A 24,849-nucleotide genomic window follows, 5' to 3' on the forward strand; every position below is an offset into this window, starting at 1 on the left:
TTTCTCTTTGAAGTCTGGTCCTGAAGTTTTTTTTTGCTGCAGGATGGCTACCTTTAGATCTGCGATTCTGTGTCCAGGGAGATTGAAGTGTTCCCCTACAGGTTTTTGTATGTTGCCATTCCTAATATCTGATTTGTGTCCATTTATTCTTTTACGTAGGGACTGTCCAGTTTGGCCAATGTATATAGCAGAGGGGCATTGTTGGCACATATTACGTCAGTAGATGTGCAGGAGAATGAACCAGTGACGGTATGGCTGATCTGATTAGGTCCTGAGATGGTGTTGCTGGTGTATATATGTGGGCAGAATTGGCACTGAGGTTTGTTGCATGGATTGGTTCCTGAACTAGAGTTATTATGGTGCAGTATATAGTTGCTGGTGAGAATATGTTTCAGGTCGGCGGGCTGTCTGCAGGCAAGGACTGGCCTGATGCGTTGGAGAGGTTTTAGCTGAGGACTTAGGGTGATGGCCAGTGGTGTTCTGTCGGTTTTTTCCTTGGGCTTGTCCCGTAGCAGGAGGCTTCTGGGTACACGTCTGGCTCTGTTAATCTGTCTCCTCACTTCCTCCAGCTTCCATCCCGTACACACCACACGATCCATTGTTTACAGCCAAGCACTGAGGTACAACCGCATATGCTCCAACCCCTCAGACAGAGACCTACACCGACAAGATCTTCAACAAGCATTCTGTAAACCTCTCCAACACATCATTAGTGATCTACAACCCATCCAGGACAATGATCCCTCACTTTCACAGGCCTTGGGAGGCAGGCCAGGCCTTGCCCACAGACAACTCGCCAACCTGCAACTATACAACAGCTCTGGTCCTCCACCCCCTTTTTTTTCCTTAAACAAAATTTTTTCCCGGTTGGTTTTTTTTGGGCAGGTGGAGAAGGGAGTGTTCGATATTTTTGTTTCAGACATCTGGCAACCCTCATTGCCTCTGTTAGAGGCTCCCCCAGCACTGTCTCCTGTTTCCTCCCCCATCCCACCCTGCTGCCTCTATAAGAGGCAGCAAGGGGGGGAAGTGAGTAGGTGATAGTCAATTACTTGCTAACATCCCTACTTTGAAAAACTATAATAATGAGTGGTGTTTTCCAGAGTTCCCTCTAAAGACCTCTAATCCCATCTATACTTTAGGGCTCATTGATCAATCTCATAACAAAAACTTCTTGAGTACGTAGATATTTCTAATTTATTCTCCAAACAACTTAAACAGCTGCTCAACTCAACTGATTTCAAAATTCTACAACTTTGCAGCACCAGAAAGCTAATTTTATTTATAGTGCTAGTTTTTTAATCCATCTTTTTTCACTTCTATAGTGGGGGAAGGGGGTGGGGAAAAAAAAATCACTCTTCAAAACCATTTTTACAATTATTTTATACTGAAGGATAGTGTTTAAAAAGTCACCAATAAGTATTTAATTGCTTGTAGTATAATTTACATACTCTCAAGAGACAAATGAAAATACCAAGAGAAACTGTCAAGAAGGCTTCTAAAGAACAAGACACAACACAAACGTTCCTCTGTTCAGTCATTCCTGCATATGCTAGTCTCCCTGATCAGGACTGCCACCTGCTGTCAGATGCTAAGCAAGACGGACATTCACAATAACAAGCTATATTGCTCACAAAGCACTTGAACTTCTTCCTTTCCCCCCTCCCTCCGCCCCCATCAGTTCCTGGCACAGCACTGTTTTTGCTTGTGGAGAACTACACAATTCATATACCTTCTTCACGATGATAATGAGGATACTGTATTTCCAGATGGGAACCAGGATGCTACAGTACCAACACTGAAATCATGAAGAAAAAAAAAATCACACAGAATTATGTATCAGTAACAGAACATATAGCTATTTGAGATACTATCTTTGCTAGGTACTGAAAACATGATATTGTATGCTGCATTTAATCTAACAGCTCAAAGGTATGGCTGTTTTATAGAAACTCTTATGTTTTGCATGAATTATATTAAGAAGCTTGCCAATGGGTGCCAAAGTGAAATTCTAAAAATCTATCCATCCAAGACAGGGGTGGGCAAAAGCCTTTCAGCGGGCCGGATCCGGCCTACATAGGGCTTTGATCCGGCCGGCAAGGCAGTTTCAGTCCCCACCCCCTAGCTCGTTGCCTGGAGCGAGAGAGGGGCGCAACTCCTTCTAACTATTTCTATTTAAAGGACTCGCGTCTTCCCTGAGCCCGGCTTAGCACCACTGATGTAACTAAAAGCTTAGTGTTAGTGTTGTTATTACAAATGTTATAAGTGTTCTCAAAATGTTAGTGTTATTATTACAAATTTTACAAGTGTTGCCTTCTATGATAATTTTTAGATAATGTTGTTTGCAATTTATTATGATTAAAATTTAATTACTTTGTTGTGTAAAAAACATATTAGCATATTTTTACTGCACTTGGACCACCCCTTCCGGGATGGCCCGTGGACACTTCTGAAATTTGTGAAGTGGCCGCCCTTCAAAAATTATTGCTCACCCCTGGTCGAAGAGGAATTTAAGAACAGCTACGATATTTTGCTATAATCTTAGAATAGGTGTAAATTAAGAATTGTGAAACAAATTTAGGGTTTAAATTACACAACTCAGCTATTCTAAATGAAGTAAAAAGACTTTGTATGGATGTCTTTACAGACACACACTGAACTAATAATTCCTAGAGAAACTGGGACATAATTATAAGAGTAGCTGGCACTGACATCTAGGGTTAAAATTGCCATGCAATTGGAACACTGAGGGATGGACTCCTAGCATATATTTACAAGTCTAACTATAAGATCAGCATTTGACTTTTGAGTGTAGCCAATCTGATTAAATTACATGTAAAAAATGAAAATTCCTTAGTCCTTTTAGTCTTAGGGTTGCCAGATGGTTTCAACAAAAATAAAGGACACACTTGACATTACATCACAATCTACATGACATCTTATTTAGAAGATACAGGATATTTATATTTTCTCAATTTGTTTCCCGAACAGAAAGCTCAAATACTGCACCTGGCAACCCTATTTAGTCTCAGGAGAAGCTTTTGAAACTTAAGTATTTGCTGCCATCATGTGGATACTTCAGGAATGGAACTTATGTAAACAAAACCTAAAGATAGGTTTTATAGAATGTTTTATGCACTAGTAAAGCTTTAAATTATTCAGTTTCTTTACGTAAAGGTGGAATGAATCATATGGAAGATTGGCAAAAGGATATTACTTTAACAGTATGGCTTATTACAAAGTTTGATATGGTCATTGTAAAGCATTATGTGAAATCACAATTCCATGTTTTATGACAAGTAGTTCTGGAGTGACAGAGTAGACATTAGATAAGCATGGTCACTGATCTCCTTAACACAAATGGGTGAATTCAGTTCCTTGTAGGTTGGTATTCAATTCACCAAGCCATCATCACAACTCAGCACTTTGCTGATATCTTCTCTGCTGAGGTTAAGGACTGAAGGACTTGGAGAGTTGAACTGCACATTCATCCTCAGAGATGGTCTGTTCAGGTCCAGATTTGGACAAACCGAGCTGGTAATGTGGTTTAGCCTACACTAACCTAAAGAAGATGTACTGGGTTTGGAGAATTCTATAAATTACATTGTCAGGAATGGAGTAACTGGAAGGGGCAGAGAGAGAAAGAGGTAATAGAGAGTTGGCCACACCATATCCAGGAAGTCTGCAACTGCATAAGGGCCTCTTTCTGGTGCTTTGAGCTGGCTAAATAAGGCAGGGTGGATGGAAAACCAATGATATTGCTTTTTAAATATGTGAAATGGCTTCATTTCTTAATATAATGAAAGCAACAGGACATATTTCTGTTACCCTAAACAATCAACATACAGCATTTTCAGTTTTCATCTATACTGTGGATCACTGCAATTAAACAAGTCATTTTAATGAGTTATCTAAACCCACATCACCCCCAACAAATTAAATATAAAATAAAAAAAATCAGAAAGATAAACAATGTGTTTTGCAGTGCACTATAATTATCAAGAGGTTGATTTTCCAAGTAATTGCCAATTAAAATACAATTTGAAATTAGTAGCTCCCAGGCACAGGAAAATGATTTCAATACAAACAATAAGCTGCTCAGTGTACTCCACCTATTAGGTTACAGTGCAAACTGCAAAAAATCAATTACAGGAGGCCCCCGACTTGCGACCGCTCAAGTTCCAACCCCCCACACTCAACCATTTTTGTACATGCAGAAGGGGCTGGAAAACCCCAACTTATGTCCTCATCCTGCATTTACAATGGTCCTGCACCTATTGTAAATGCAGGTTCGAGTTACGATGCCCCCGACTTGCAACACTTCCCCTGGAACCAATCGCGTTGAAAGTCACAGGAGCTATTGCAGCATATACATTCATATGGCCCAGCTTCAAGTGGCCAAAACTTTCAGCAATACAAAAGCTTTTTTAAGCCAAATAAAGGCTGCTGTGTTGCTAATCTAAACACAATGTTACAAAGACAAAACTTTAAAATTCCTCATCTCACATAAATGATCCTGAAAAATGATCCTGCAACTGACATCATGCAAGCAAACTTAAACCACGTGTGTGTGTCTTCCTTGGACAATTGGAGGACTTTCTGAAAGCAAGCTTGATTTTCAGGGGTCCACCTTTACACATTTAATTACACAGTACATCCTTCAAAACTGACTGACATTTGTGTAAGCAGCTTATCATGATGCTCCAGAAAGAAATAAAAGAGACAGAAGGTAGTGCACTCATGTGCATAAATGTAAGTTGGTAGCTGTTCTGGAGAAAATACATCTATGACTGAAGTCTAAAGAGAGACATTACTGAGAGAGAGACAAGCTGAGTAGTTCCAAGACTGTCAGATTTAAGAAATACCAATATTCTAGTGTCAAGGAACACATAAGCTGGCCACCAAGGAATGAGACAGGGAGGAAGTCAGAAAAGAGGCTGGCAGTTTGTAATCACCAGAGGCAACAAGTCATGGCAGCACTTGACATGGTTGCAGACATATAAGATGGGCAGGCTGCTGCAATCAGAGAGAAGAGGATCTGGAGGATTTCCACACAGCTGTAAGCTTCAATCAATACGAAGTCCTCAACTTTGAAAGATATACCTCTCAGAACTCTGCAGGTCCAAGGGAATGGGGAGATGTACTGGACACACGTAGACAGCAGATCAGTCCAACATGCAGGAAACCCAAACTTGCCTGCAGAAATTCCTCCAGTTGTCCAAGGAAGACAGACAATTCTTGAGAGAGAGTCAATGCTCAGATGACTCAAAAGAACTTTCTGTACGGAACAGGCATTCAACAGGATAATTGGCTGCCTTCTCAGAGCCAAGACATGAGATGTCAGATGGGATAGGCTCCAGAGGCCGATGAGCAAGAAACCATGGGTGAGGATTCATATTGGCACTCATAATGCTAAATCACAGGATAGCTCATAGATAGTAGATGAGTTAAGGGAATACAGAATCATGCTGAAAAAAAATCCAAGCAATCTTGCTTTGGATCCTTCCAGTCCTACAAGCAAAGACAGACAGAAAGCAGAAGATCCTGAAAGTAAAGTTCTGGTTAGCTAAGTAGTGTAGGTTAAGGAATTTGGTTTGTGAAACATTGGTCCCCCTTCTATGAGGTGAGTGGATTCCACAATTTGGATGGCCTCCATCTCAGTAGAAGGAAGATTAATCTCCTTGGGAACAGGTTGGCAAGAGTAGGATAAAACGAACAGCAAAAAAGGAAGGGTAAAAAGAGGGAAGTTATAGGCATTCAGCACAAAATACAGATGTAGAGAATAAAATTAATCAAGAAACCAAAGAACATAATAAAAAGAAATTCCTCAGTTTCCTATACACCAATGCTAGATGTCTGGGTAACAAAGAGGGTGAGGAGGAATTGGAGTTGATGGAAATCATGCTGATAAATGAGCAAGTCAGTGTTACTGGAACTGGTGGGATGATTTGCATGAATGGAATGTTAAAATCAGTGGCTACAACCTATTTAAGAAGGACGTACTGCACATAAACGGAGGGTGATTGGCACTCTGTCAAAAATACCATTATCTGTTTTCAAGTCACTGACAACACAGGAGAAATTATCTTGAATGCTTATAGATCAATATACTAACAGACAAAGCACAACAGTAGCTGGTGTTTGCATCAGACCACCAAATCACACTGGGGAACAGAATAACCACCTCCTTACACACTTGTATATGATTTATAGGAACTATAAATCCAGTAACCATGTACCTGACATTTTGTCAGTTACACGGTTACTGGATAAGTGGCTTGGCACTGAAAATTCAGGCAGCCTGGCTCAGTTCTGACTTGCATCAGGTCCTGCCAGCTACTCCCTGCTGCAGTTCTGCATTAACAGTACTTACGGAGCTGGCAGGAGTAGCTGGCAGGACCCGGCAAGAGCAGGGACTGAGCCAGCCTGCCTGCCCACCAGCTTCTGAGGTACTTTTAATACAGAGCTGCAGTTGGGGTAGCTGCTAGGACTGAGCTAGCCTGCGATCCAGTGTTAGTTACTTTGAGTGCAGAGCCACAACAGGGAGTAACACAAGCTGGGACTGAGCCAGTCTGTCAGTCAGCTCGCTAAAAAAATTTACTCACGGGGAAGGAGGATTTGCATGTAGGCAGCAGCATTAATCGATAAGCATCTGCTTATCAGTTAATCATTTAATCAGATACAGTATTACATCCCTAATAGGAACAAACGTTGCACAATCCCAGGGAGTACAATTTAATGGCATACACAGAGGTCTTGTGCTGCTGATCCTAAAACATTCTTCGAATTTCTAAATGTTTTATAGATGACAATTTCCTAACACAAAAAGTGCTGCAACCAACATAGGACAAGGTCTAATAAAGAATTCTCCTAACGGATAAAGAGGAACTGATCATAGAACTAAAAGTTAATGGTAGATTAGTTAGGGATGTTAATGGTTAACCGGTAAGCCTCACTCTAAATAGGTGAGACTTATCGGTTATGGTTAACCGAAGGGGGATGGAGCAGTCCCTGCTCCAGTCCTGCAAGGCCTACCATGGGCAAGGGGCACTCCCCTCTTCCTCCCACTCATACTTGTTTAATTGGTTAATCAGTTAACTAATTAAATGGACTTTTAAATCGTTAGCCTACGTAGCAGTGACAGTGACTTGATCAGATTTCTAATATTCAAACAGAAAGAATTTCTCTTCCCCCCCTCCCCCACTTTGTGCATTAACAGGGCTAATTTCACAAAGTTAAAAACAATTATTAGCCAAATCCACTGGAAGAACTTAATAAGAAAAATATTAATTACACTGGAGAGTCATTTAAGAACACCTCACTAGAAGCCCCCAAATAAATCACAATCCTGTAATTGAAGAAGGCAGCTGTGCTGGTTTAAAAAATGACCTGGTTTAAAGAGGGGAAGTGAAGGCAGCTATACAAAATAAATAGGTAATGTATAGCAAATGGAAGAAAGGAAAAGCTGATATGAATACAAATCAGAAGCTAGGAAGTGTAGAAAATTGATGAAGGATGATTAATGTTGATTTTAAATAAGACTGGGAAAGTTCCAAAAGACCGACAGAAAGCAAATGCTAAGATTTCAAGTGCTTTTGAGCATTTATTGTCTTTTTTTGTGTGTCTGTACACAACTTCAACCCAATAGCACATTAATCTGGTTAGGGTTTCTAGGCACTACTGTGAAACAAATCATAAAACTAGATAGTGGAAGAACAACAAATATGGTAAATATAACATCTCACAATTTTCCCTCTATTTTTCACTTCTTTAGAGCCATATTCAGAACTCCTTACTCGAGGAATCTCTTAATGAGGTCAGTTTTGCCCAAATAACTAAGTAGTGCTAAAGTTGGAAACTTAACAAAATATATTTGCTTATACAGATAAAAGTAAACTTGGGCTTTACAAATTTTGATCTTCATTCTATTTTTTTACCTCCAGTTAAGATTTTTTGTTTAAAACATAATCCAAGAGCCCTGAATAAACAGAAATTTGCAGCAGAAAAGGAGATAAGGTTTTGATAGATTCAGAAGTTCTTCAGGAATTTGAATGTACTTCTGGAATAACAACAGGTTCTAATCATTATGACCCTAAATTACAAAAACCTCAAGGCCCAAGGCCATGGACAGTTGTGCAAATAATTTGAATTCACAATCTTCTGATTTGTTAAGTTTTAAAACTATGAGCCCTATAACAAGATAAATAGGTAATACTGTACGTAGCTGAGGCAATGTTTTTCCTGTTTGTCTCATTTCACTACCACCACTAGGTGGAAGCCTAAATTATCTTTTAAAGACTAATTTAATATTCTTTCTAATGCTGATTTTAACAAATATGTTCACTGTAATTTTTGTTGTAGAGACTTAATCATATGCTGGCTACTTTTAAACCATATTTATGAGAGTAGTAGGGATCATTCCCAGATGAATAAATGGGTTCCATGACATACAGGCAGTCCCCGGGTTAAGTACAAGATAGGGACTGTAGGTTTGTTCTTAAGTTGAATTTGTATGGAAGTCGGAACTGGTACATATTGTAGGGGAAACTCTAGCCAAACATTTCTCCAGAGCTCAGTTTTATTCTCCCACACCTCACTTCCCTCAGTCCTTTACTCTCAAGCTGAGGTGTCTGCTGAGAAAAGCCGCTCCGTGTCTCCCTGGTCTGCTGGGGGGAGGGGGGGGGCGCTAGCTTCGCATCTCCCAGGTCTGCTGGGGGGAAGCAGCTAGTGCAGGGTTGCCTCACCCCGTTTGTAAGTAGGGATCCGATGTAAGTCGGATCCATGTAACCCGGGGACTGCCTGTACTCTGTACTTCAAGTACAAATGTATTAATAATAGTATGACTCTTGGTACTTTCTCTGGTATAAAAATCCAAACTGTTTTATTGTAAGAATTAAATATTTAGACACAAAAATCACACAGATACAACTACAATGGAAGCTTTAAAATTCATATTAGCAATAAAAATGATAATTGGCATTGCAATATGGCAGCAGTGTTAAAATACTGATGGTATTGTCCATTCCCTTGGAAAATGAACTTGGAAAATGTAGTAAAGGTCTGTACCACATACACATCTCCCATCCCTTAACTCAGGCATGTCCAAAGTCCAGTCCGCGGGCCAATTGCGGCCCGTGTTCCAGTTTAATACGGCCCCCGCTTCCTCCCCCTCTCCTGGCTCCCCGGCGCTCTTTTGAACTGGTGCGCCTAGCGCGCCGCTTCCGGCCGCGCCGCTGCCACCCATGGCCTCCGCGGTCCTAGAGCCTGCCCTGTAGGGCACGTCCGCAGCCCCGCTCCCCCGCTCGGCTGCGGGTTCGCCCTGCCCCCAGGCCGCCGTGCCCTGCGCTCTCCGCCCGCCTCCGACCCCGCGGGCCCTCCGCCTTGGGGCTTAGAGTGCAGGGACGGCCCTCACGCATGTTCACTTCTTCAAATCTGGCCCTCTTTGAAAAAAGTTTGGACACCCCTGCCTTAACTCAAGACTATACCATAATTGAAATGGGGAAAATGGTGCTGTATGTACATATAACAAAGTTAACAAAATAAGCTAATCAAACACTGTACCACATCAACGTGAACAAAAGAAAAAACACAGACTAACCATCCTCAGTAGTGGGCACGCTGATCTGAAAGAGAACGACATCACTCTACAAATCAGAGGTACCAAATCCTTCTTCCCATGACAGATGTGTACCACACACATACAAATGCATTTACTGGATATAATCACAGATCATTCCAATGCTCTCTGCAAGACAAGTCTCCACTATATGGTAAAGATTCTTGACTTAGGGTCCTAATGCTGCTTGTGGTTTTCTAAATTTGGAGGCAGCACCAGTAGAATGGCAGTAGAGCCAGGTTTTTAAGGTGTGTGGGTTTTTTTTGTTTTTTTTTTAAAGGCTTGCATATTACAGTGTCTTCCTATTTTAAAAATCTGTCTGGGAAACTTTTATTTTGATTGTTCTATCCAAATGATCACCTCAATACTTTTTTATGGAAACTTCCCAAACCAAATGATGCAGAGGAAGAAAATCTCCGCCCTGCATAGAGTGAATAAAACTCAGCATTTAATGCCAAAGTAGATCAAATGGATTAAGGAAAGTGACTGCAGTTGCACCACACACATCTATCCTGAAAGTCAGAACAGCATACTGATTTCCTATCCATGGTCATATCCAACTCTCATTAGCTCTCTCATTCATCAGCCACAAGTAAAGGCTCTCAGGACATCAAAGAAAACTAAGGAAACAGTGATCCTTACTACCAAATGCCCAATAACCTACTCTAGTTTAGGACTAAGGTTATCAGCAGCAATAGGAATTTACTTTTAATAGGTAATTTTTTATCCACATCATCAGAAGATCACTAAAAACCAATTCTACTGTATCTGGTAATATTACACTGTCAACAAAATAGCACTTCTGAACCTTGTCAGTTTTTATTAAAATCTGAAATAACGAAAACCTCAAAATCATATTTAATTTTCAAAAAAAAATCTATTGCACTGTTAGACAAAGAGAAGACTGTCTATGCAATGTACTTTATTGACACTTACAGCAGAATATAGAAAGGTACCAGCAGGCTTAGGTTTATATATCCAATAGAGTTGCAGATGGACAATCACACCAGCACCCCAGATTTCCCATTCAGAGCCTAGTTTGATTTCAGAATTCATAAATCATACCAGACGCTGAGTCCCCTACATGCTCTTCCTCAACCATCACCTGAAACTTTGTTTTTCATGTTCACCTCTCAACATCTCGTTCCAGTTGTCAGTAAGAAAAAAAAATTAAAAAACTGAAAGTGGTGGAGGGAGATTCACACCAACCCAAGGAATTCAGAAGCAAAAATTGATGCCATAGTTATGTAAAAATAGGAGCCCCAATCACTGACAGGGAGGAAGTTGGATGGGGCCTTTCACATGTTACTTCATATAGTGCGCAATCCTGTTAACTTCAGTGGGTGTTGGAGTCACACAAGAATCATAGAGGGCCAATATTAAAGGCAGACTCCGCAGAACGTCAGAAGGTATGTGTGAATAGCAGCATTTAATTTATGTTCTGTAAAATATTATAAAACCCCAGAAACCACATCCGGCAGTCATCCAATATGTAAAAAAACAAAACCCCAAAAAAGTTGTTAAACTCAACATCTTGAGTCATATCAACAGTTTGGAAATTAATCTGATTAAATAACACTGATTTATCTATCTGTGACAACACTAGTAAGAAAACAAAATAAACAATTAATAATCCCAAAAGTCCTCAGTCTAAATGACCAGCCTCTCCAGAATAGCCATAAGATCAGCCATATTGGGTCAGACCAATGTTCCATCTAGCAGTTTCCTGTCTTCCAACAGTGCCTAGTGCCAGATGCTTCAAAAGGAATGAACAGACCAGGTAATCATCAAGTGATCCATCTTCTGGCAAACCGAGGTTGGTGACACTTAACAGCCCAACTTTGCATCCCAGCCCATTCTGACTAATAACCCTGGATGGACCTATCCTCCATGAACATATTTAGTTCTTCTCTGAATGCTGCTATAGTTTGGGTCTTCAGAACATCCTCTGGCAAAGAGTTCTACACACTGACCACACACATTGTGCAAAGAAATACTTTTTTGTTTGTTTTAAACCTGCTGCTTATTAAGGGTTGCCACCTTGCTATTCAGAAGTGTGGGTTCTGGAATGGGGCCAGAAATTAGAGGTTCAGGGTGCAGGAGGAGGCACCAGAGGGAGGAGCAGAAACTAGGGTGGGGGATGAAGATTCCAGCTAGGGGTGCAGGCTCTAGGTTGGGGCTGAGTGGTTTGGAGTGTAGGAGGGGGCTCTGGGTTGGGGCTAAGGGGTTGACAGTGTAGGAAGGGACTAAAGTGCCATCTGGACTTCTCAGCCCTAACTCAGGTGGCTCCCAGAAGCTGCTGGCATCTCCATCCAGCTCCTTGGGGGAAGTGCGGACAGGCAACTCTGTGCTGCCCAGCATTCCTTCTAACTTTTTCTATCCATGTTGATAATTTTTTGTTAACTGCACCAAAGCGTACACAGATGTGCACCACCAGTAGAAACACATGCTGCTAGTTGTGGGTGCTCTGCTAATCGTCTGAATTTCTCCTGGGTGACTGCCGCCAAACGCAGAGCTTACAGGGAACGTTGGTGCGGCCCCTGCCTGCAGACCCATCCCTGCAACTTCCACTGGCTGCAGTTCCCGGCCAATGGGACAGCACACAGAGTCCCTCTGGCTACCCCATGCCAAAGGGAGATGCCAGTAGCTTTCCTGGAGCAGTGCAGATCTGGACAGGCACCCTTCTTGTCCCGCTGAGGGCAGCAAACAAGACTTTTCATGCCCAGTAAGAGGTGCTCACTGGAACTGTCAGGGTCCCTTTTTGACTGGGTGTTTCAATGGAAAACTGGCCTCTTGACAACCCTATGACTATTAATTTCATTTGGTGACCCTCTAGTTTTTATTTATTTCTTCTCAGAACATACTTTATCTACGCCAGTCACGACTGTATAGACCTCCATAATATCCCTACTCATCTCTTTTCCAAACTGAAAACTCTCCGTTTTATTCATATCTCCTCACACAGAAGCTGTTCCATAACCTTAATCATTTTTGTTGCCATTTTCTATTCACTTCAAATATATCTATTTTGAGAAGGGGCAACCATATCTGCATGCAGTATTCAAAATAAGAGCGTACCATGGATTTATGTAGAGACAATATTTTTCTGTCTTTTTATCTCTCCCTTTCCTAATAATTCCCAATATGATGTTAGTTTTTTTGAGTGCTGTGGCACACTCAGGGCATACTAGGAAATTATTTCAATATAACTAAATTCAAAATAATAACTCCCAAAATAACAAAATCAAAATTGCATGTTCCCACTACGGGGAACCTTGAAATTAGTCTGAGGCAGGCTCTGTTACTGTGGACGTGCTACCTCAACTTAGAGCCCCAGGAAGGACTGGGGAGTAACTACTTCAAATTACTCTGGGGAGTAGTTATTTAGAAATAGCAGCAGTGGAGCATCCACACTAACACTATTTTGAAATAACTATTTCCAAATAATCATTGTTCCCTGAGGAAAGGAGGAGTACAGATTTTGAAATAACCAGCCCCTTATTTCAAAACAATGGCCTTAGTAGGGTGGATCCCCTGGGTATTATTTCGAAATGGGGGGGGGGGGGGGGGGCATTTCAAAATAACTCCCTAGTGTAGACCAGGGCTAGTGGATATTTTCAGAGAGCTAGCCACAATGGCTGCAACATCTCTTTCTTTAAGGTTAATTTAGACACCATCATTTTACATGTATAGCTGGGATTATGTTTTCTAATGTGCATTACTTCGCATTTGTCAATGCTGACTTTCATCTGTCATTCTGTTGTCCAGCCACCCAGTTTTGTGCGATTCCTTTGTAGCAATTTGCAGTCTGATTTGTTCTTGACTAGGTCGAGTAGCTTTGTGTCAAGTGCAAATTTTGTCACCTGTTCACTTCTTTTTTTCTAGGGATGATAAACTTTTAATCCAGTAAACATGTAACCACTGAAAGTTTCAGTGGTTACACGAAGAAGGAGCAAGTGGCTCCCAGAAACCAGTGTGCACCAGGAGGTGGCTTTTAAGCTGTCTTTTCATGCATACTGGGAGTCTGTGTATAACCGTGAAGGTTAACCAATGAGCCCAGGCTCATCAGTTAACAGTGTACACTGTTACTATTTCACATCCCTACCTTTTTCTAGATCATTTAGGAATAATATAGAACAGTACTGGTCCCTATACAGACACTTGGGCGATGTCTACATTACAGAGTTTTTTTGGAAAAATGGCCGCTTTTCCAAAAAAAAAAAAAAAACCCCACAAAACACACATCACTTACATCCACACTGCAATCGTTTTCTTTCAAAAAAAATAAAATAAAAAGAACAGAGGGGTTTTTCCAACATTGGTAAACCTCTTTCTACAAGAAAGAAGCCTTTTTTCTGAAAGGGCACTTTTGGAAAAAGGCATGTGTGGACAGGGAAGAGGGAGTTGTTTTGAAAGAGGAAGAGGAAAGAGGAAAAAGCACAGATGCCCTGGTGGCCACTCCGTCCATAGCAATCACAGCTTAAATGCGAGATAGCATCCACTCTGAATAGATGCTCTTTTTCGAAAAAGCAGATTGCACAGTGAAAGTGCATCAAAAAAGCAGACACTCTCTTTCAGAAATTTTTTTTTGGAAAATCTCTTCCAGAAAAGCTTCTTCCGAAAGAAGCCTGCAGTCTAGACTTAACCTAAGGGAACACCACTATTCATCTCTCTGTTCTCAAAACTTTTCTATCTTTTAACCAATTACTGATCCATAAGAGGACCCTCTTATCCCATGATAGGGTACTTTGCTTAAAAGCCTTTGGTGAGGCACCTTGTCAAAGGCTTTCTGAAAATCTAATTACACTATATCCACTAGATCAGTGTTTCCCAAATGGTGTTCCGAAGTGAAAATAAAGGTTCTGTGAGAAATTCTATTACAATAACATTTTAAGATTTAAAAGAAAAATTGAACACATTAAATGTGATCTTTGTTTTTAAATATGTGCAATTAAACTAACTGTTGATCTCATGGCCTCGTTTAGTATTTGTTTATTATTATCCTTACTTATTTGTGATCTACTTTTTCAGCTCCATATACAAGACTGTTATTAGGGGTTCTGCAAAATTCTTTCACGTTTAAAAGGGTTCTGTGGCCAACTAAAATTGGGAAACACTGCACTAGATCAACCTTATCTATGTGCTTGTTGACCCTTCAAAGAATTCTAGTAGACTGGTGAAGCATGAGTTCCCTTTACAAAAGGATCAGAAGGAATGGATGTAGCTCCACTCGAAAACTGTGAACACAGCTCCTGAAACGTCTAGACTTGTTACCGCAAGCACTACAAGCATCTCCATTCTTCAATGCCAAGAACATTATGGTAAAGCATAATTCTAAATCAATTTCAGTCCATATGGTGGCTCACAGAAAGCCTGTCAGAAATCCATGCTTCAGGGACAACAATGGCTAGGGTAGAGTGGCAATTTATTTAACCTCTTAAGAAGAGTGACTTCCTTGTCACTCATTAGTGATTCTCTGTAACCCCAAGACAACCTAAACCTTCTTAGCTAGAGTACTGGTCCTTAGGGTGGCCAAGCAGTTCTGAAGTGAACTAGCCATAGCCATGGCTATAGCCAACTAGGCACATTATTCTGAAAACGTAAACAATTTTGTGAGACTCTCTGAACATACCAATTCTTGTCTTTTAATGTCAACAGAAAGCTTCAGCGCTGGTTTTAATCAACAGAAATCATCACATTTCACAGAATACAATCAATGGGACACTTGAAAATTTTGGTTCACTGCTAAACCTCTGAAATCAGGCAAAAACTTTTCACTGACAGCACACTTCAACTCTGCCTCCATATTTTCATTTAGTAACCATGCAAAGATGTTATTTCATGTCTGTTCTTTATGATTTTCAAGCAAGGTTTTCATGACAGAGAATAATTTCCTTCACCATTTCTCCATTTGAGAATGGCTTCTTGCTACGAGCAAGTATCCACAGTGCTTCATAGCCGGGCAAAGTTACCAGTTCAGATGAAGATAGAAACTGCTTCAAAATCTTCTGCTGCTTTTCAAAATCCAATTTCAGCTGACCGATTTTATCACCTCACTTTTTGCTTCCAATAGGATCAAAATCACTGTGCTGCCCTTGGAAATGCCTTCTTATATTGTCAATCTTATTTGCCAGAATTGTTGTATGAAAGAGCAAACACATTGGCTTTTCATTCACTTCAATGGCGGCATATTCCAGTTCCCATTTCTCTTGAAATTTACATTTTATGTCCTTCCAATCTCTATTTTTCTTTGCTGCAGTTTCTGCAACAATTTGTTGCTGTCAGCATTGTTTGAGTTGGCGTACTAGTTCTTTCACCTGCTTCAGAATTACACTCTCATAACAAAATCGATGGATGCAATTCTAGAAAAATGAACTAATATTGTTCAGTTTCACCACAAAGCAGAAATAAACAATATTGTTGGGGAGGCCAAAATAGTACCCTAATTTTTAAAATTCAATCTCTCTGGAAGTGTTAAACTTGTTAAAGATTAAAAAAAAAAAAAAAAAAAAAAAAAAAAACAGGAAGATTCAAACTGTTTTCCTCAAATGTTTGATTGTATGCTGGATTTTGCTGTAAAGAATGGCCATGATCAGCCACAGAAAAAAAATTTAGAAGAAATGTTTTATATCTATCACTATACTTATTGAACAAAATTTTGGCCACATTTTAACTGTATTTAAATTGAAGGCTTATCGTGGTCAGCAAACAGCTAAGCGGATGAAAAAAGTAAAACAGCATGTTAGAACAAAATTTCTACATGAGAATTTTGCCACTTTTATGGGGCAATTTTTTTCCCATTATACATGAAGTTAAAATCTTTTTTTATTGGTCGTGAACCATTTGACCACAAATTGTACCAGAAGTTTACATTATAAACCTATGGCATGTACACAGTAGTATACCATATGTCTCATGGATGGCACGACATATTATATAACTTGTGTCAAGTCTGAAATCCGGCCTAAATAGATTTCAGATTCTTACTAAGTAAGCAGAAAAAATGGGCCAGAAGAAGTGGCAAAAATCAAACAAAACTTGTAACTGCACATTCTGCAGTGATACCTTTCTATTTATGAAGGAACTGAAAAATAATTTCAAAAAGTTATAATAAATAATGGTTAAGACAAAAACTATTTTCAAAAGTTTTCTGATAATCGAGAGCAGCTGTTCTAATCACCAGACTCCAGAACGCCCACTTGAAACAAAAACTGATATCTCAAACAGTAGCACAATCGGTATAATACTGTACTTGCAGAATCAAAATGTAAAAAGAAAGATACTCACTGGAGAAACACACTGAAATAAATGACAGGAGAAGACTGACCCGCTTGAAAACTGAGCTGCTTCATACAAGAACAAATAATTTCACGCAGAGAACTCAGAAGTACTTTCAGAAAGGCTTTGGTGATAAATACCAGTGGAAAACAAGTACCCAGAAATACCAGCCACAGTTTACGATGATGCATGATGATTTCTGGCCTTAGCGGCATATTTAAGTTATTCCATGAACTAACAGAAGTCTCCATCCAGCACATAGGTCAAATTAATGGAAAGTGGTTTTAGAATTCAAAAACATCTTCTGGGCTTCTTTTTTTTTAATCTTTGAAAATGTTTGGTTTTTTTATTTAAAACATTTTTTTAATACAACAATTTTTTAGTTTTTATTGTTCAGACCAACTAGCCACACTCAACCAGCCAAACAGCCACATGTGGATAGTGGCTAGCATATGTTGGACTCCACGGTTATAACATAACCTTAAGAATTGGAAGAGTACAAATTAAATGTCTTTGAAGTGAATAAAAAAAAAAATCAGCTACATTTTCTGCTGTAACAACACTAACCCATGATTTGTAACCCAACCAGTTAGGTAATTAATATCGGTTTATATTTGTTTTTAAGCAATACATGCTCATCAATTATTGTATAATTTAGAAGTTAAGCTAAATTACTTATCAGCTCTGTCAACATTAATAACATTCCCAGGCAATAATCATTATCAATCTAATTATACCTGCTGCCTCTTGTTAATGAGCACCAATTATTTTAATTAAAATATTAAATATTTAGAAAATAGAAAGCAATATATATTAATAATTGATATGCTTCATTTGAATCCACCTGAAGAGCTATAGTTCCTGACTAACAAAGCTTGTTTTCTTTATAAGTATCCTTCTAGTATTAATACTTCCCTATGGGTTTCAAGATACAAACCATTAATCTGAGCCTACTTCTAGGAAAAAAAATAGACATAACATGGCATTGTACCACTACTTTTTTTGTACATAAATGTAACATTTACATGCAAACTGTTTCTATTAATCTAATTCTTAGAGGCCTTGTTTCATGCAACAGTATTAAAAAAAACAGTTTTTTTTAATTATTTTGTGACTTGAAACAAGTCAAATTAGATTTCCCATAAAAATATTGCACTATCCACTTGCATCTTTTTAAGAGTGTATGGATTTATTTTTAACAAGCTCCCTAAACTCCTTCACTAAGCAAATTAAAGTCACTTTCTTTGTCCTTTTTAGTAAAAAGTACAACATAGCTAAGACCTACTTTAATCACAGGATGGATGTTCAAATAATTACTGTGCAGTTGTGCAGAAGACATGGAAAATTGCAGAAATGGACTTTATTAATAGCAGGAATGTGGAAAAGCCACATTAAACCTATTTATTTAAGAAAAATTTGCTGGAACAATATAAATGATCATCTGTTGTGTTATTGAGAGAAAGTAGGAATTTCTCTTATTATTTTGTATGAATACTGTGCTTACCTCAGTTTCCCCCACATATTGCAAGTTTAGCTAGGTAGTAAGAAAAAGTGGTTAAATCTGTGCAGAGACCCAGACATTTTGAAACATCCCTAAATGCTGATTAGCAGAGCTCCCACAGCCAGGTTTTTTGTTTCCACTCTTTTGCACAAGCTTCAGTGCACATAAAGTATTTGGTCTGCACATGAATAGAAAAAATTCCACACATGGATGGAAAACATTAGAACTAACAGTGCCTGAGACCAGAAGCCAGGCAACTGCAACTAGCAACTAGCCAGAGAACCAAGAATTGAAGTAAATAGCCTGGTGACCTGTTTTGCCCTGGTATCATGAAATAACGGTGCAGTGTAGACACACCCTTTGAGTCACTCCAGTTCAAGGAAGTCAGGCAGTACTGCCCCCATTTGAGTTTGCAACAGTTCCCCAGATGTCCAATTTGAGTGGATTTGCTGAGGGAAGCTCATGAGGTGACGTCAGAGCAAAGGCTCTGACGTTCAGTCCCAGCAGGTGGTGAATCCAAGGGGCTTAACCCAGAGAGCTTATGCATCCCTCAAGGAAGGCTGACACACTGAAGGGGGCTCTCCCAGGGGCTGTTCCAAAGCAGTTATGCCTGCTAAATTTTTTTGTAAATCAGATAATTTGGTGACACACACACACACACACCCTCTCTCTCATATATAAAGAAAAATGTCCTGTGGGATGAAATAATCATGTCACTCTGTGCCCCCCCCCTCTCCAGCCTCTACAAACTCAGAAGGGGAAGCAGTGGCTCCGTGTTCGCCCTGGTCCCTCCTTGGGGACACCCTGGGCTCCTCGCTGGTCCCCAGCTCTCCTGCAGGAAGGCCAGGGGATGGCAGCGGTAGCCACCTCTGGCCCCACTTCTATTTCCGGGTGCGGGGCTCCAATGCTCCGCGATGCAGCAGGGAACCGCCGCCAATGCCTGCCTCAGGCCACCACCTGCCTCACACTCCAGCCTCATGGCCCCGCCCCCCCCCCCCCCCCCCACCCTCACAAGATTAGAGTGCCTGTGCTGGCTTCCTGGGAGGGTGGGGAGGAGAAGGAGAAAGCCCTGAGTCTCTGCATCGAATCCGGCTTGCAGGGAAGCACGCATGCTGCTGTGGGGAGGTAAGCCACAGAGATGCTCTGGCTGTCCCAGGGGAGAGTGCTACAAAGTTTACCTCTGAAAGCATCCCCCAAGCACCGACTCCCTCCTCTCTCAGGCTGGCCAGATATCCTCCCTCCAACCTGCTCCTGTACCCTCCCCTGGCCAGACACCCTGCCCCCAGCCTGCTCCTGCCCTCTCCCCACAGCCAGACACCCTGCCCCAGCTCGCTCCTGTCCTCTCCCCTGGCCAGACACTTTGCCCCAGCCTGCTCCTGTCTTCTCCCCTGGCCAGACACCCTGCCCCAGCCTGCTCCTGTCCTCTCCCCTCTGGCCAAACACCCTGCTCCCAAGCCTGCTCCTGTACTCTCCCCTCTGTCAAAAACACCCTGCTCCCAAGCCTGTTCCTGGCCCCTCTCTCCAGGCAAGACACCCTGCCCAATTGGAGTCCAGCCCCCATCTGGCCACAGCATCCTGTTTCCAACCCCGATCCTGGGGCAGCTCCCATCTGGCAGCAGAAGCATCTGTTGCAGAACTCAAAATGTATGCAAATTATAGACTGTACAAAGGAGAGTGATTTAAAACAAAATTGTGGTTGAAGGCCAGATTCTGAACTTGATGGGACCAATATAGGACTATTAGAATCATTAAGCCTTTCTGTCTCATAAGCTTTGACATGTCCTTTACTACTAGAGATAGACTCGAAAAGTACAGTTGGTGAAGAAAATATCCTGAGCTATGATGGTCTCTTCTTGATATCATGAACAGAAGACCAGTAGCTTTTTCTTCCAGTGAAAGGCAAAGATATCCACCTTGCTGTCCCCCTCTAGATGAGCACCTAATCCACCACTCCATCATCTCCTATCACCAGTAAGAATACATCACTGATTGACTCAATCTGAGATGGTATTGTGATCTTGTAAAGTCTTCCTCCAAATAAACTCAGGAGCAATACAAAAGGTCTCTTCTCTAGCCAGGGCTGACTCCACAAAACTCTTATAAGAAGAATGAGAGATGTAGCCAGTGTGATGCTTAGAGACCAGCTACCAGCTCATGGCAAGATCCCCATGTGTCAACTGAACACTGACAAATACATAACTGGAATCAGTCCAGTTCACCTCCCTGTGTATTAGAATTATAAGGATGTGTTGGATTTTACTGAACACTTGTGAGTTGCTGCATGCTCTGATCTCACTTATAACGTCTGTATCCCATATTATAACATTTGTGTGTTTGTACTGTAGGCCTTGGTAACTGTGTAAATCACTAGAAAGGAGAGACACATTAATTAGTGTGAAATGCTGGTCTCTAATAAAAAAAAAGTGTTGTTTTGCCCAAAAGTGGAGTCCCTTCAACACCAAACTATTATGGAATCTTAAAGATGACAAGAGACTATGTTGATTGTTCTCTTACTCCCATAAAAATGAGTCATGAAAATGAATTCCTCCCATCAGATGATTTTGCAGCAAAGGCCAGGTCTACACCAGGGAATAAGTTTGGATCCAGATAAGCAACTCCAGTTACATTAATTGCATTGCCTGAGTCAACGTATGTTGATTCAAACTTTGGTGCTGTCCCCACAGCAGGAGGTTGACAAAAGAAATGCTTCCGTCAGCTTCCCTTCCTCTTCGTAAGGAGTAGGAGTACCGGTACCAAAGCGAGTGCCCTCAGTGTTTGATTTAATGGGTCCTTACTAGGCCTGTTAAATCAAACGGCAGAAGATCGGTCTCCACAGCACCGATCCACCTGTAAGTACAGACGTGGCCTCAGAGGGCACAGTGGGGGAGGATAAAAACCTGTAACAATAAGGAATTGTTTCACATTGCTGCTTAGACCCTGGAGACAAGGTATCTCAGCATAAACAAAGTATTTCTTGCTATTTAACCTAGATTAGCCCTAAAGCACATACAGAGCTTGCTTATTAGAGAATCTTCTATTATCCTTTCAAACTTAAAATTGTAACTTATTTGTGTATTATGTTTACCTCCATTAGCCTTGTAAATAACAGTTTCTTTTACTATTTAACAACCTCTAAATATTTTAGGATTGGCTACAAGTGTGGTCTTTGCCTAAGGAGCAACTGACCTGGGATAAGTGACTGGTCCTTTGAGACTACAAATAACTTAAATATTCCAGTGTCTCTTGATGCAACGTACCATTTAGCACAATGAAAAGACAGAAATTCAGGATACCCAAGGGGTCTGTCTGTGACTCTCACACAGCCAGGAAGCTTATACCTCGCAACTGGTTGGTGAAATCTAAGTATAGAACACATGACCAATTGTTTGTGCACTGGTTCTTAAGTAATGCGCCTTGGGGTTGGTACTCATGTTCAAGTCACTCTAGACATCTTGACAGTTAGGATAATCTTCACACAGAAAATACTTTTTCTTTGGCTGCCTTCCTGACTTGGTCAGTTGCATGAGGGATCTGCCACACCTTCAGATGCTGGGTCAAAACAGGAGGCAAGATCAACCCAGCCTCTGTACCTCAATTGTGGCATTTGCAAAATTTTGGACCAGTCTCAAATTAAACATGTTTGTTTAGTCATCTGCTGTAAGAAATGGAGAAAGTCAGGCTTCTCCCCTGTACATACACTGACGTGTTCCTCTACTCTTGATATTATTAGGCATAAAATTAGTCCTCTAGCTCATCTAAGTCTAGAGGACTCAGTCTACCCTCAGACAGTTTCAGCTGTGCAAATAAGCGGTGATGAAGAGATTCTAGAGCATTGTATCTGTCTTGAGGAATCCTCAGCATAAGAAGTGACTGATCATCATTGACAAGAAAGAGTTCCTACCTGGAGAACACATACTCTTGGTGCATGAACATCAGTGTTGGCCTTAAAAAACACACGCACCCTCCAACTGCATCATCAAGAGATCCCACCTCTGCCAATGCAGGATCAAAGGAATGCCTCAAACTTACTGTGGATTTTGTGGCAGAACTGCAAAGGACTATGAATAATTGTAACAGACCATTTACATATACTGATTTAAGGAAACTGCCCCATGCCCATTTTGCTCATAAATGCATAAGGAGATCCAGAGGCCTGCATACTTAAGTTAACAGGAGTCGGGCTTTGAGAAGCTATCAGATCTTGCTCTCGGTGCTTCCTGCCTTGGCCTCTTCTGCAGAGGCTCAGCTCCATATAATGAACCACAGCACCATATCACCAACTTCAAGCACTGATGTACCCCAGTGTGCCCAAATGCTTGCCAATACTGAACAAAGCTCTCAGCTGATGTTGGCATGTGGTGGAGAAGTCACCCCACTGGGCTTGCTGAGAAGACCATGGCTTCACCAACAGGCACAGCCCTGGCATTGAAAATAAGGGGTAGCAAGGTATTAGTCAGGGTTTACCCTGCAGAGCACTCTTCTGTCTGGATGCCATACAAGGAAAGACAGATAGACAAACAGAAAAGAAAAAGGGTACCAGTGTGTCAAGGGAAACACTGGACTGACAGAAAGAAACAAGCACCTATATGGCAAACAAACAAATTTGGCAGAAGGGCAGCAGAACAAATGACTATACTGAACAGCCCAAAGACCACCAAATAAATCTTGCAGTGGCAGTGCTTCACAACCTCAGGCATTGGTGCACTGAGAACAAAGATGATGCCAAATGATGGCACTAACAAGCACAGATGCAGAGACAAGATAGGTTTCAAAATCCCCAAATGTCAAAACTAGTGGCACTGACAGACTAAAGCAGGAGCTGAACTCTCAAGGGAAATAAAACCAAAACAGTCTGCCAAAACACTAGGAAACACAGACAATGTACTGCCACACCGGAGTGCCAAAGTGCCCAGGACAAAACCTAAAATATTTAGAGCACAGCCCCACATTTGGAAGGGCTATAGATGCAAGGGAACATCTGCCCAGACAGCAGTAGAAATTGCCAGTGAGGCAGCCCCCTAGGGCGGCAACTTTACCAACCATTGTGAAATGGAAACTGAATGAAACACTGGGCAGAGGGGAGGAACATGACAGTTAGTAGGGGGCCTGCTACTACTCCCCCCACACCAGCCAAAACCCTGAAGAGCTACGAGAGTTCTACAGTGAAAATCCTGCACAGAGAGAAGCCTGTTATTATAGGTATCCCCTAATCTTGTGCTGAGATTGCTGGAGGTTAGCATACAAAAATAATATATTGCAGGTACCTAGCACGTGTTTTAATCTGCAGGTGTGGGGGTGCTATACAGGAGTGTCAAATCATCACAGAGTTCCCATACTTATGCAGGCAAGGACTAAGGCAGAGAAAACTATAGTGGCTGCTGCTTCAAAACTTGTTGGACACCACGAGCCTAGAGACTTGCCCAGACCAGGTCAGAGCACTATTTGAAATCCTGAGGCGGGCAGGCACACCCTGTGGGAGGGACCACTGGGCCCAGGACTCAACTGATTACTTGGACAGCTAATGAAAAACAAGGTCGGGGTGAAGGGACTGCAGAGTAGAGCCCAAATCTCCTGACTCCTAAGCCCCAGCTTGAGCCCCGGGCTAGGAGCGGAGAGCTGCAAGTGAGGCGGGCCTGGCCTAAGGAACACCCAGGTGCGGAGGAGCCAGACGACCTGCAGCCCCGGTCTTATGGCACTTGCCTCCCATTCCCGCAGGAAGCGCTGGGCATCAGCTGGCCCGACCGCTCGGTGCCTCCGGAACTCCTGCTTCACGTACGCATCGCCCAGCGCCTTCAGCTCCAGCGGCAGCGCCCGGTGCAGCTGCAGGATCCGCCGATACAGAGTCCGCACGCGGGCCACGTGCGGGGCTAGCGGGCCCGGCATGGCCGGACCTCAGCAGGCTGCGCTGCCCGCCGGTCCCTGCTGGCTGCAAGCGGAGCGGCGCTGGGGCAGGCCCCCGAGACACTCCCGCGGGTGGGCAGCGCAGAGGCGCTCGCACGCCGGCGGTTTGAGGCGGTGGCACCGGGGGCGGGACGCGGCGCGGCAGGCTCCTCCCAGCCGGCTTGTCCCGCCTGCCCTAGGTGCCGCCAGGCCGCGGGGCGGATCAGCCGCAAGCCGGTCTGGCCCAGTTCAGGGGCTGCAACCGGCCGCGGCGCCTGCTGCCCCGCATGGAGACTCCCTAGCTGGGGCCGCCGCCACTTCCTCGGGGGGCCGCGCCTCGGGAGTCACATAAGTATGAATCCACCCGCAGCCCCTTTCCCAGCTTGCTGGTCCAGGAGCCGCCCTCGGATCCCCGCCTGCAGCAAACAGGCCTTTCCTCCTCCGGGCTTTGTGTCATGCTGCTCTTCCCTGGGGGAAATGGAGCCTGTAACCCCCCAAGCTACGGCTCTGCTCCACGATCCTGGCAGGGAGTGCGGGGTGTTGCTACTCACTGCAGTGAAAAACGAGCTGTGTCAGT

General features: G+C 42.2%; 1 protein-coding gene across 1 annotated transcript in view; it reads right to left on the reverse strand.

Annotated features, from left to right (window-relative positions):
* Positions 1-24,636, reverse strand: part of SDHAF3 (succinate dehydrogenase complex assembly factor 3) — a 75,057-nt gene extending 50,421 nt beyond the window's left edge. Inside the window, exon 1 of the mRNA XM_075922330.1 lies at positions 24,093-24,636. Within this exon, the coding sequence (XP_075778445.1) occupies positions 24,093-24,275 (183 nt within the window). The 5' untranslated portion in view covers positions 24,276-24,636. The remainder of the gene's footprint in view (positions 1-24,092) is intronic.
* Between the last annotated feature and the right edge of the window lie 213 nt (positions 24,637-24,849).

Source organism: Pelodiscus sinensis, chromosome 2, assembly GCF_049634645.1.
Source record: "Pelodiscus sinensis isolate JC-2024 chromosome 2, ASM4963464v1, whole genome shotgun sequence".
Classification (NCBI taxonomy): domain Eukaryota; kingdom Metazoa; phylum Chordata; order Testudines; family Trionychidae; genus Pelodiscus; species Pelodiscus sinensis.